Raw genomic sequence first — 14,123 nt, forward strand, 5'->3', positions numbered from 1 at the left:
ATGGAGAGCGAATCCAAAGACGAGGCTTAAGTTGTACCCAGGGTGACTGTAATTATGCGATTTTGTGGACGCTGTATCTTTCACATAATGATGTATCTGTTGCATTTGCCACATAATAAGTCATTTGCTGCATAATCTGCAGATTTTAACAAAAATACATGTTATTTCTAGCTCAAATGGTTGAAAAGTTCCTAAAATATCAGAAAAATGTGTTTTCGCACAATAGGTTGTTTGAAAAGGTTGCCTGGTCACCTTTCTGTTGCTTATTGCTATGTTTGGGTGTTAAACTGGTTGCAACCTATGCCCAGACTGTGTCAGCAAGCGTAAACTTGATGAAATAATGAGGTAATAGTATCAGAAAATGTGTCACAATTCCGCTGCATAATTTGCGTTTTATTGCCGCATCAACCCTGACGCATAAATTGTCCCCCTCCTGTCGCATAATTCTAGTCAACCAGGTTTTACCTAATTTATAAGGACTGAACATGCACGCAGTCGTTTCTTCAGAAAATTTGACAATTCGGGGGATTTTCAGCATTCATGTTGGCACTTGGCACTATGACGTTTATCACGGAGAACCTTGCAGCATCAGACAACGTTAAATAGGGGACTGCTAATTGCCCATCACAGTGATAAATGTTTTATTAAAAACCTTAAGGTTATTGTGATTTTCTTTTCCACTAACTGGGCAGTGTACTTGCCTGAAACTGATAGTGTAGTGTGTCGAGATGGTTCTCATGGATGCCTTAATGTGTCGCAGGGGTTTGTTTAGTGCGCATGAGCTTCATGGCATGATTTTGGGCATTAATGTAAGTGGAGGAATGTGAAATGGCGGCAAATGCTGTCAGTTTTGTAGAGGATCAGTTAGATCATTTAAACAAGCAGTGTTAATGTTTGGAGAACTTTGGTGAATCCTGATGAGACGCTCTGCTGTACAGGAGATTGAAGAGGATAGCAGTGTGGTCTGTCCCTTCCATGGGTAATAGAGTGAAGGATGAGGTTCAGCATTGGGAATCAGACAATGTCCATGAAGTTTCCTTTGGTCTGAGGAAGAGTTGTGATTTTTTGTCCTAGATTGCCAGTTTTCCAAAGGAATATTTCTTTCATTGTCTTTGTGACAGTGTTCAGTGGAAGATTAAAGCTATCGATCTTGGTGTTATTGGTGTACTTATTGAAGTTATGCTCTGAAGGTTTAATTTGGCTCCTGTTGGCCTGTAGATGAGCTTTAGCATGACTGTGTAGCTGCAGAAAGCAACAATTGACAGGTGAGGAGATCCAGTAACGTGGCTGATCACTGTTGTTGGCAAGTGAAGGACTGCTGGTGACTGCGAGGACACATCCTGCATTGTGAGGACAAGCCAGTTTTTAGATACAGTATTTATTTGGAACAATGATCTTGAATATCTGCAAGGGAGTGTGTGACAGGAACATATTTTCATCCTGCTAGGGAATTTTCGTGGTGTCACAGATGCATACTATGTAGTGAGTGTTGATGAGCATGAGATGCAGAGTGCTCTTTATGTGATAGCTGTGGGTGGTGAGAAAGATGTGAATGACCTTGCTAGGGTTGGTCCTTCGCGGTGGCACATTCCAGTATGTTATTTTATGCATATGAGAAGGTGGTGAAGGTAAAGGGTTAAGCAAATTGGAGTCACATTGTACTGGAGAGGGGTGCGAGGTGCAATTTAGTAGAATAATTTCCAGGCACTACCAAGCAACCTTGTCTTTGCCATTAACTGAGGCTGCACAGGAGAAGACGAAAGACTGCATGCTTTGCTTCTAATTGGCTGTCTGATGGGTGCAGCTCTCACATTGCCATCCTCAATGTGTTCCCTTTTTTGTTGATGGTGTAAATAACTGCAAATAACTGGCCGCAAATTACCATGTTTATGTGAGCAGCAAAAAAAGAAAAAATACTTGGATATGCTCTAAAACCACCTACTTGGGAGGGTGTGGCTTTCAAAGTGTCAAGTATTATTGGAAGCCCATGGGGACTATAATAGCTACCCCTACCAAGTCAATGTCAAACTGAATAGCTCCCATACTTCTAGTGGATGCTAGCTTCACCTTGGCAAAAGTAGCGATGCCCATATAACCGCACCATTTCTGTGTAGTGACCAACCCAGCACACCAGTAGCTGTTCCCATTTTCCACAACCTTCGAAACGGACCTGGAGCTGCAGTGCCTTCAAATATCACTGCTAAAGAAACCGGGATTTAAACTTTGTTGCACTTACAATGGACAGATGCTCATTTCAGACTCACTTAAAATCTATGTGTGCTTGGTGTTGAATCACGTCTCAAGGTTGAGCAAAAAAGGTGACCTCATGCTTCTTAAACCTATTAAAGAAAGGGAGGCCATAATTTTTATGGCATGCGCGCCTAATGAGTGTCTGATTCTATGCCAATCAAGTTATCGCTCAAGGCTTGTTTCTCTGCCTTGTCCAAATCATCAAATAAAAAAAGAAACACAAGTAGAAGATGAATTACAGCAAAGATTATTTTCTTATGCCTTGATGCATACCGACTCCTGCGGAGTCTACTTTGGAGCTGGAACTGGTGGTCATTGTTCCACCCAAGGAGTTCTCTCCAGCGGTGCCACCTGCTCCGATACCTGCTACTGGTCCCATCACATCCCGTCCTGTTGTTGTTCCCATACACAGCACCTAAGCCGATACTGCCTTACCAAGAGGTTCTCCCACCTTAGCTCAATTTGTCACTGTCATAATGGCATTGTTAAGGCAGGGTGTGGTACCCTCTGGTGCACTTTAAAGCTTTATGGGCCTTTTTAAATTTCTGTAGGTGTGTCCGCCCTCTGTGCCATTTGACCCCAAGCCTATCCGGGAACGTCTCTGGTGCTGTGATTCTTCCACCTATATCGTTTTCTGACTGGCGACGGTGGTAGAGACCTAACCTTCCTTTCAAACCACTCATTGCTCCAGAGTTTGGTGGTACAGTCTTTATCCTGTTCGGAAACAGAACTTCAGTGCATTCTCGAAAGCACCACTGTAAGGAAGTCCAAAAAGTGGGTGGCTCTACCTCATATCAATGAACTATATGTGCCTGCTTGCCACATGCACTTAGACCTTGTGGTAGATGGTGAATCGTTCGGGTCCTAGTCTCCCAGAATACTCAGGGATCACTTTGCTGAAGTGGTTCACAGTGGACAATATGCTGGGTGCCACATTATCCGAGCAGGTGAACACAGTTGATTCTGTGGCTAGGGAAATGGGTTTCTCTGTAATCTTGAGGAGGCATGTCTGGCTTGTGTCAACCAGGTTCTCCAGAGATGTGCAGGCAAGTCTCATTGATAGGCCCTTAGATGGAGTTCACCAATTTGGGGATACTATAGACTTGGGCCACACCAGGGAAGGTTGCCGTATGTTCCTCCCTCCACTTTTTTATCCTTGGCCCTGGACTGTAAACAGTTCTGGAAGTTTTGGAGCTTTTACAATGGCTATTCCTTTCAGTAGAACCAGCCCTTCCTCTTATTAGGCCCAGCAACCTAACCAGCTGCTTCACCAGTAGAGAGACAGACGCAAAAGGAAGGGTTGTCGAGCCCATTCAGCTGTCCTTCTCCTCCTCCTCCTCATCATCCTTCCATGCATCACCTGGAAACCCGCTTAAGCTTTCCCTAAAAGGAACACTTATGGCTGATTGGAGTGCAGGTATTCTCCTTTCTTTAGGCTTGGAAGGCAATAACTTTGGGCCAATCGGGTCTTGCAAATAATAAAAAGTTGGTATGCCCTTCTTTTCCAGCAGGCTTCTCCCCAGATCCTGGATTCTTCTGCAGGAGCAGCCCTCCCTGCTGTAATAAGGAGCAGTGGAGTTGTTACCAGTGCAGGAGTTTGGGCAGAGATCCTACTCTCTGTTCCCGAGAAGAATGGTGGTTTTCACCTGATTCTGTACCTCTGGTTCAGGTTCTTCTGCTTCCAGGGCCAGATGCGTATATTTCCAGATAATAATTTTGTATTTGTGTAGAGTGTACATGCGTTATGTGGTAATGTTGATGCACCACAAACACTCTGTGCTCTATTTGCACTAGCATTGGTGCTTTGGGTCTACACCAAGATAATGACAGTGGTTGCACTGCATCTGAGAAGCATGGGTATTTCGGTGATCATGTACCTAGATGACACTACGTGTTGGGCCACCCCCAAGCAGCCTCATCCTTGCTTGATCGACTTATGCTTTTCCATTAAAGTGGCCAAGTCTTACTGAGAGCCCTGTTAGCGTCTCCTATTAATAGGGGCAGTACTGCACACAATGTGTTTTTGCACCCTCTCTGCTCCTTATAGGATCCAGGAATTCCAGGTTCTTAGTCTGATGTTTTGAAAGGGTGTTCGAGTTCCAGTCCTAATGGATCTGCGCCTGCTGGATTTACTGACTTTTTGCATACTCGTCACTCATTCACATTGATATTCAAACGCCCTCCAGTGGCTACTTCATCAACTGTGGTTCCAGCACAGGAGCGTTCTGACGAAGTACATCAAGATCTCTTAGTGGACTGCGGTGCACCTGGATCGATGGTGGGTGGAGAAGCACCTGTCATAACGGATTTTATGTAACCCTCCTACAGCAGTTACCACAATGATGACTGCAGTCATGGATTCATCCACCTTTGGTGGAATATGCACCTGGAGGAACTGGAGATCATAGATCTTTGGTTTCTAGAGGAGCATATCCTACCCATCAACCTACTCCAACTGTAGGCTGTTTGCCTGGCCCTGTAAGCCTTCCTCCTTCTCTTCGCGGCCAGTCTGTTCAGATCTTGATGGACAATACAACCACATTATGGTATGACAATGAGAAGGGTGGAGTAGAGTCTCCTATTCTCGGTCGGAAAGTGCTTAGTCTTTGGGCTTGGCCGTGCAAGCACAGTCTATTGCTGGTTGCCAATAATGTGGAAGGCTTTCTCAACACCAGGGCTGACAGCCTGAGTCTGCATCATTTTACCGAACGCAATTGGTGTCTCCTTCTGTAGGTGGTCCAGACTATTTTTGCTCTGCAGGGCACCCTTCAGGTGAGAATGAACACTGTCCACAGTTCTGTGCCCTCCAGTTTCTATTGCAGGAAATCTTGAGGGGTGGGGGATGAGTTTTTGTTCAGCTGGAGTTTTCCTCTTCATTACGTGTTTCCTACCATATACCCTTGGTTCCTCAGATTCTGAGGAAGATCTGTCAGGACCATGCCTATACTATTCCAATTGCCTAACCATGTAGGGTGTGGTGTTCATACCTCGACATCTGTGTCTCCCACCTGGTCTACCTTTCAGGTGAACTTCCTCTCACAGGCAGAGGGTCAGGTTATGCACCCCAGCCTCCAGAGCCTCCACCTTTGTGCATGGAGATTGAAGGCACTTGAGCTCCTTACTTTGGAATCGGAGGCAGTTGATTTCATATTGTAAGATTGTTACCCCGCCACAAAGTCTGTCTACACTGAGGTGGAATTATTTTGCCACATGGTGTGTGGATCAACAAGTGGACCTGTAGAAGACACATCTTTCTTTCTGCACTTTGCCCTCTCGCTAGCCCAGTAGAGTTGTGAATTGGATACAGCCATTGGTTACATTGCTGCACCTTCCGCATTTTTTTGCTCTCTAACCAGTCTTTTTATTTAAGTCTTGATTGTCAAAAGATTTCAGAAGGAGCTGACATACATTTCCTCCTACACATTTTGTTCTGCTACAGTAGGATTCAAATTTGGTTCGGAATTTTTATTTTGATGGGAGCTCTGTTTAACCCCCTTTACCGCTGTCAATTCGGTTTGTTGACCTTTGAAGCTAGTGTCCTGGTGGCCATTATCTTGGCAAGAAGCTGATAACTCTGTGTCTTCACCCTCCTTTCATGTACTTCTACCTGGAAAAATGGGTCCTGCCCAAGGTGGTAGCATCTTTCCATTTGGGTCAGTCCATCATCTTCCCTTCCTTCTGCCTTTCACCAAATCTTACCAAAGAAGAGAGACTACAAAAACTGGATTCTGATCAGCTCAGGGCACATGAAGGAGATCAGGTCTGACAGACATAATTTCATGGGTTTATGTGGGCAACATAGAGGGCAAGATTGAGCTTTGATTTACCTAATCTCTATGGAGGATACTTGTGTTTTGTTGTCATTGGAAATAATGGAGAACAGTGTTGTATAGTAACTACCAAAAGAGGATAATTAATACTATTAAATGGAGTACAGAATATATCCATCAGGGTTTGATTGCATTCTCTGCATTCTCTCCCCTCTGCCTCCTACTAGCATTCAAATAATTCCATTTGATAAGCCTCAGATCAGTATAATAATACCTCCCCAAGCCTATCAGTGTTAGTGAACTGTTTATTGTATTTTGTGACCAAGCTGGGATTTTACACAGCAGCAGTAGTTTCGAGATTATGGTCCTTTAAATTGTTTGGGCATGTTATGGCAACTATATCTAGCTTAAACTTTGCTTAAGCTGCAATTGTGAGATATTTGTACTCAACTGATCTGTTCGTAAAGATCTCTAATTTGTGGCTATTAAAATGTTTTGAAGCCTTTGAACTTTTAGAAGACCGACGTTTCTCTCATTTATCCATATATTGATGAGAGTGGTAAGGTTTCAACGCTTGCTTATTCATTGTTCATAGATTGCTAGATGGCTTAAACAGGAGATACCATTTTTAAAACTAGATTATTTTGAAGGTTGTCTTAGATGTATTTATTAATGGTAATAAGTGTGCTAAATTACTACTGTAAGCCTATGTAGCTTCCTTAATATGAATGTGATTTAAGGATTTGTATAATCTTCAACACCGTTCTAGTGACTAAATTCCAAATCTAATCTTTATAAGTCTTGTGTCAAGCATTTTAGGCCACAGTGTAGACATCTTTATGGTGATCCTGCATTATTGTAGCTTGATACTCGTCAATTAAATGAGATTGGATTTTTCAAAATATATTAACTATATTGGGTAGTTCAGACGTTCTCTTTCACCTTACTGCCAAGAATAAAGTACTGTTTTAGATGCACTGTACAGTTTTGTGTTACTATGTGTGCTACTAATTTTAAGCGGAAACAGGTCTTAAGTGAGTCACTATCGTGATATTAACTAACATCTTCCAAAATACATGCAGCAGCATTTTGTTCTGGTCAACTCCAAAGAGTTTCTACATGTTCCTTGGTGACACATGCTAGTCTGACTGTTCAACAATAGATTTTTAATATGCCTGGTGCTTCTTATGTTGCAACTTGCATTAAAGCTTCATCCTTTAAAAAGGAGCAACCCATTCTGAAACTGCTCTGAGCAAGGAGTAGCGCATTCATTTGCATGCATTCTGGGATAAACTTTCTGAAATATCGAAGTGTATTCTCTGCACAGCTATCCGGTCAGAAATAGTAATTCATGGCCATTAAGTATTCGCTTCAGTATTCAAGAGAAACCTGAATATAGAGGGATTTGATTTTAAAAACAGTTGCAGGATTCTAAGTCTTTCTGCGCACTGGAGTGACTTGGGGGAGGGTGGGAGCTACAACACGTAATTCAAAGAGAAGTAGAGACGACTACCACATTCAGGCGTCCATTATTTGATCAACTCACCCATCTACCCCACCCTTCTCGCCTATCCATGCCTTAAACTGTTTATTCTGATCCTCTTACCCATTCATCCACCACGCCACCTTCTTATATCTGTCACAAACAACACACATAATGTCTCTCTTCTTTCATTAATCAGTCAGTCAATATCTTTATTTCGGCCTAAAAGACCATAAAAGAGCAAGATAAATGCATAAATACAAAATTTATAATAACAAAAATACAGAGCATGAGAAGGAGATCCGACCGACTAAATATATTACAGTTAAACCTGGGTAAAATATGTTAAAACGTTAAGTGCACAGCAGCATTAGGGGGACACCTTTTTCCGTCTTAACCTCCACATAGACATCGAATACCTTGAGACTGCAAAGACAGTGGACTGAGTTGTATTACTTCTGAGTATTCTGCGGGCGATACTGTAATTCCTCAGGCCCAAATTACAACAGACTGGCAAAATCTACTTTTTCCTTAGACCATGATAGGCTAGACAAAATAGAATGACATGTTCAACCACTTCAATCACCCAAGGTCAGAAAGGGCATGCCTCGAGTTCCATAAAGTGGTAAAGGCTCGAAGTGGGAGGATCCCTAGACGGAACTTTAAGTACAGGGTTTTGGCATGGGGGTGTTTCACCTCATTCAAAAAGGATTCAAAACAGTAGTCAATTTTGAACTCCAAAAAAGAGGCAGTGAGGGAGGCCACCCTAGAGGTACTTGCAGTATTTTGGGCCACATATTGCCAATAGGCTCTTTTCAGTGTCTGTTTGGAGACAAGTGCAACGTCAGTTCGTGTTGACCAGCGGTTGCCAAAACCAATCTGTCTCAACCGTTCACCGACCAGCCTAAATCAGGAAAACTTACTGGACCCCAACGGCCCCATTACTTTTTCCAAGGCTCCTCTGAGAAATATAACTTCCAGGGCTGGCCATAGTAATCACTCATAGACTATATTTATCCCTATCCATCATATGCTTGCTTCATTCATTCATCTACTTGCTGCTCTACACGCATTCACTGGCTCATTTATGAATCCTTCCAGCGCATTTTTCTGCTCACTCATCCTTTTCCCTGCTCACCCATGTGTCCATTCACGCATTCAGTATTAAGGAGGATTTCTAAGAACTTTGTAAGAAGACCAAGAACCAAGATGTCTACACGGGCAGTGAAGCAAAACTTGACAGAGGAAAAATAGCACACACTTGAGGACTATGCAAGCTACTCGCAACTTACAAGTGAAAGCGTTGTGGCAAACTAGCTCAAAAAAGCTAGCTCTGTTAATGGCTCTTTAAGAAGCCAACTAAAGCAACAACTGTTATTTCATTAGCATGTTTACTGCAGTAGGGCCCCTTTTAAAGTGTAGAAAGTGCTATTAAAAGCTAGTATTGTCCTCCTGCTGTACGTCAGGAAAGAGTGCAAATACAACAGAATATAATTATGTATACTTTGAGGAGAATCACTTCTGGGTACTTGAGCTTTTCTTCCCTTTAGGAAACTTCACACAAAAATCCTCTGTAGTACTGCCAGTTCCTACCCTTGCTTTTTCATTACGCTTATATTTGCCCTGATGGTTCCAATTACATTTTTTGTGGTGTTTTGAATGTTGAGTGGTTATTGATATGTGTACGTAAACAGAAGTTAGAAAAATCCCATTAAAGAAGTTGAACACTTTGAGTAAAAAAATAAGATTTTTTCACCTTCTTAGCTTTCATTATTTTTCGCATTAAAAAACATCACAGTTTTTCAATATTAAGGGAAAATAATTCTGAAATCGGAAATTAAAAGCCAAAGGGAAAAGAAATGGGCAAGCAATGCCACAAGTATATTCAGGAAAAACACTGGGTAAGAATGTGAAATTTAAAACCGCAAAAATGCCAAGGCAGGGATCAGGGACTTGAGAAGGAAGATTTGTACAAACTTCTTTTAAATTTGAATACAAAAGAAGGTGTTTTGATCTTGCTGATATCTGTTTGAAAATCATTTATTTTAAATTTTTAGCTATTTACCTTGGACTATTCAAGACAAGACCTATTATAATATTCATTGACCTATCCAACTTTGATTGTGTTAAGTATCTGGTGGCGGCTTTGGGATGTAAGGACATGTCAACTGAGTGGTGGTGATAATGTGGCGTTTGACCATATTGCACTACCTGCTGGTGGTGGTTGCTGAACTTATTGCTGCGTCACATGTCTGTTGGCATCAGTTAACTGTATTGTAATAACCTGTAACAATATTTGCTGTATTGTGGGGGGGTGGGTTGGTGGGGATTGCTAGTGACAGCTGTGACCATGACCATGGCAAGTCTTCGGAAAACTGTGTAGAATTATCACATTCTTATCTGCATCAGTTTTTTTCTCTCTCTAGACTCCATGGAAGTGAAACCTATCATGACTCGTAAGCTGCGGAGGAGGCCAAATGATCCTGTTCCTATGACGGACCTGAAGAGGAGGAAGCAGGCTCCTGATATCCTTTCACTGGTTGCGGGGCGTCGCTACATTGTTCACCTATCATTCGGGGGTTAATATGCCTGTCCCTTACTGGATAGGAAAAATAAAATAAATTCCGAGATCTGATCAAAGAGATGTTGGATAGGGATTTTTTCTTTTAGAATGGAAACCATGTTAATTCACAAAATCCAGTTGCTTTTCTGATTGTGTGCCATTTATTTTGGAACACATGATCCTTTCTTAGCGGAGATTTCCATGGTTTTGCAGAGTTTGTACCATGCAGTACAGTATAGGGCGTTTGACAGTTTAAAGAGAATTTCACTCTCTTAGCTTCTGCAGTATTGCTAGTACTCTTTAGCCCTAGCTGTCTCCTAGCAGATCACCTCATCAATCCCACTCCTATATTCAATATGAATAACTGCTCAGTGGATGCAAGGGCTTCTATTGCCTTGCACCACCTTTTAGTTTTGAATATTGTTTTAGCTAGAATTATTGCTGCTTTTCATTAGAGAAGAGCTGACCCTCTTTTCTACATGCAGGTGATGGGGGACCAGTGTAATGCAAATGGAGGCCTTTCACGGTTTTCCTGAGCCATTATATATTTTGTATGAGTTTAAGCGAACCTTCTCAATGTTGAAATCTCCACAACATTGTGGGATTGGGTAAGAATGAATACTAGAGGACTCTTGGGTGTATGGTTTTTGAAATCCCTAAATCTATTTCGATGGTGCTGCTTTCAGTGCTTGCATGCTCGTACCATTGTGATACATGCAAAGCATCCCAAGCTGGGAGCAGCTTTTTAAAGTATTTCAGCTTTAATGCTTGTGAGCCAACTAATTTAAGTTCATATTTATTTCCTTTAAGTGTTCTACAGTTTGCTTTACTGCTCTTGTCTTGTGCTGGCTTAGTGTGATGCCTTAACTCTCCTTAACGCTCTTCACCTCAGTTAAATTACCTTCTCACAGATGAACAAATAATGGAAGACCTGCGGACATTAAACAAGGTAAGGTGATTTAGTCTTGATTGCACTTTAAAGACGTGTGTATGTTTGAAGAGTATGTGTACATGCTCTCAGTGTTCCAAAGAGTAGTGATGTGGCTGCTGTTTAACAGCATAATTAGAAATGTCAGAGAAATGTAGTCTTCCCTAATAATTATTAGCACTGAGTTATTTTATGCTTATAGTAAATGCAAAATATCTTTGCAGTAGGGAACTGCCACTAACATTTAGGATTAGAAAATGTATTTTCCTGAGATAAATTGGATATTAAAGCTCCAACATTACAGAAAGACATCTATGTGGGTGGAAATTCTGGTTTAACAGTGTTGTGGGTACAGGTTCTACTGTTTGATATTTTTAATTATCGCACTGCCAGGCGATCTCTCTGCATTTAAGTGATTTTAGCCGCTGGATTGAAAGGGAGACAAGTTAAAGAGAGAGGGTAGCAAATGGGGAACTCTGGAGGAGCTAATGTGATGTTCTAGACTCTGAAAGGGAGAGGAGTGAGTCAGGTTGATAATGGAAATAAAGTTAAAAAAGTACAGGACATTTAGATGGTGTCATATCTTTACTTAGTACTTTGTCTAGCAATAATCAATTCATTTATCTGCAGAATTAAGCTCTCAAAAGATTTGAAGGATGTAGAGTAAGACGTCTAAGACATGCACAATTTACTGCCCTCAGTTTGTCGTATGTATGTGGTGGCTATAGAGGTGGTCTCTCACTGTGAGCAAGAACATCTCCCTCTAAAGCCAAGGGGTAGAACATTTAACTATGTATTATAGTATTCTAGCCTGATCCTTCAGGCAGTAGTCTGTGTGGCTGATTTCCTGTTGTACACCTTATTTCATGGTCTCCCAACCGAGCTCAGCTTAAAAAAAAGGAGTGTTTGTAGATCACTATCAAGTCTGTCATGGATACACAAACTATACAGTTGTATTTTCTGTTACCTTTTTCGTTTTGTCTCGATATGAGAACTATACAAAATTAACTTTCTTCAAAATATACTGCCCATATTCACTTCATTGTGATTATTGAATGTTTTCCCTAAAGACTGAGAGGAGGTACTGTATGTGTTTCTCTAGAAAGAGTACACATAAAAATGTCAAATGCCATTACCTAAATTGACAGATGGGGAGTTAGCGCCTATAAACAACAAGAATAAAAAAGGATTATATATATATGTTATTCTGTGTTTGCCACTTCTGCTTGGTATTCTTTGAAAATATATAGTTGATGCAATAAACCTGTTGCTCTAGGTATGCAATTAGATGGTATGAATGTCGTCCGCAGTATTGATTTGAAGGTGATTTTAATGAAATTGGGTATTTTCTGATTTCACATACATTGACATTTATTTCAGAAAAACTTGCTTCATTATCACTTCGATGTAATTTCTATGAGCTATCAACAGGTAACCTTTGAATTTACACACAAATGTGCAGCACAATAAAACACTTGTTTCTCAGAATGATTTTAAAATTGTTATTATGCTAAACATTTGCCATGTATCCAAACACTATTTTGTATTTTATTATGAACTTGCACCAGTAATGTGCATGATTTTTGTGCTGGCGTCTCTGTGAAGATCTCTTAAACACCTAAGGCTTATTGTAAGTCAGATTGCCCGACAGGTGTAGCAATTAGTACATTACAGTTGAATGTAACAGGGTGTTGATCATTGCTATACAGCTACGTTTTGCAATGCTTCATTGTCATGGACATCCACATGCTTATGTTTTTCAAAGCTGTCTGGAACCACAGTTCGTGTCTAAAACCAGGAATATCGAGTCCAGAAAACTTGTATTAAACCATTTTATTTCCCTGCCTGATAACATATATTTTCCCTATCAACTCCACTATCTTACCGATACTTATTTTTAATAAAATGTCACAAAAATCCACTTGCACCTTGGAATAGACTTCTAATGTCATTCAGTATATTTACTGGAGGTCCATGGGTTATATTACAAATGTTTAATATTAACAAATAGTTGCCTTGTAGTGACATGATCGTATGTACTCCAGCAACCAAAAGCCTGTTATGCAACAGACTCTTTTGCAAACGGCTGAAGTGAAATATGTAGAGTTGGCAATGGAAGTTGCATTTTTCAAACTAGCATGGTAGTTCGAGGCCATGTACTGTTGTCTTCTCTTCTTGCTCATAATTCTTGCTACTATCCTGCCTTTACCCTTTTCTGAGAAGCTGGATGTTCTCACACAAGTGAATAGCACATATAGTTGTTTTGTGCTTTCCTGTAATACTGCCTCCTGGCTGCTGTCTTGGTCTTTGGCATTCTTGATTTACTACTTTTGCTTCCTTTCATATGTGTAGTTCATGGTCTTCTTGTGGGTCCCAAGACTCAGAAGCCAACGCTCAACGCTTGTGTCTACTTAACCCCCCTCCTACACACGCATTGTTGTAGAATAAGCATTCCCTTTTTATTTGGACCTTGAATGTCTGTTGCTAGCTAATAGGGCCATTTTGAAGTGCGTGCTCTCTAGGAGTTTAAGGAATTCCTTGGTAGGAAACAGCAGCAAGTAAATATCTGTTCATAGCATGTATTGCTGCAGATACACATGATCTACATGCTCCTGCCATCTGTTGTTGGGCTCAGATCTTTGACAGTTATTTTTCTTCTAAGAAAGCATGGGCACTAACACCATGTTAGATTGTTTTTTTTTATTCTGCCATCGGGTTCAGATGCTTACTACTGTGGCTCCGAGTTTGGATGTGTTACCCACGCTTCTGCTCAGGCCCCTAATGGTGCAATTTGATTTCGATCTTTGGGAAAAGCCAATTACACCACAGCCCAGACCTCTCTCACCTTCTGCTCAAAAAATGCATCCCAGTATTGTTGTGAGTGGACCCATGAGAAGATGCAATGCAAGCCTTCAGTGATCTCCCCTAACATCTTCTGAGAACAAGCCCCGCTTCATGTCGAGGAAGAAAAGTACACTGACTCCTCCAGCTTCCTACCCCACCAACTGTCGCCCAGTCCAGAGGTGGCCTTTTCCTCCAACAAAGAACAGGAGGAAGAAGAACAAGAGTTTCTTCTCACCTCAACCACGTCCGTCCCTCGAACCAAGACCTTGCAAAGTTTGTATGGCC

The 14,123-nt window shown here is 41.3% G+C and overlaps 1 protein-coding gene across 4 annotated transcripts in view; it reads left to right on the plus strand.

The window, feature by feature from the left end:
• Positions 1–14,123, plus strand: part of SUDS3 (SIN3A corepressor complex component SDS3) — a 181,776-nt gene that overhangs the window by 85,826 nt on the left and 81,827 nt on the right. For 2 of the 4 annotated variants that reach the window (XM_086943293.1, XM_086943291.1), the window contains 3 exons: positions 9,930–10,028; positions 10,945–11,015; positions 12,375–12,425. In XM_086943293.1, coding sequence (XP_086799419.1) covers positions 9,930–10,028; positions 10,945–11,015; positions 12,375–12,425 — 221 coding nt within the window. The remainder of the gene's footprint in view (positions 1–9,929; positions 10,029–10,944; positions 11,016–12,374; positions 12,426–14,123) is intronic. The other 2 variants (XM_086943294.1, XM_086943292.1) reach the window with 1 other exon arrangement.

This window comes from Lissotriton vulgaris, chromosome 11 (genome assembly GCF_964263255.1).
Source record: "Lissotriton vulgaris chromosome 11, aLisVul1.2, whole genome shotgun sequence".
Classification (NCBI taxonomy): domain Eukaryota; kingdom Metazoa; phylum Chordata; class Amphibia; order Caudata; family Salamandridae; genus Lissotriton; species Lissotriton vulgaris.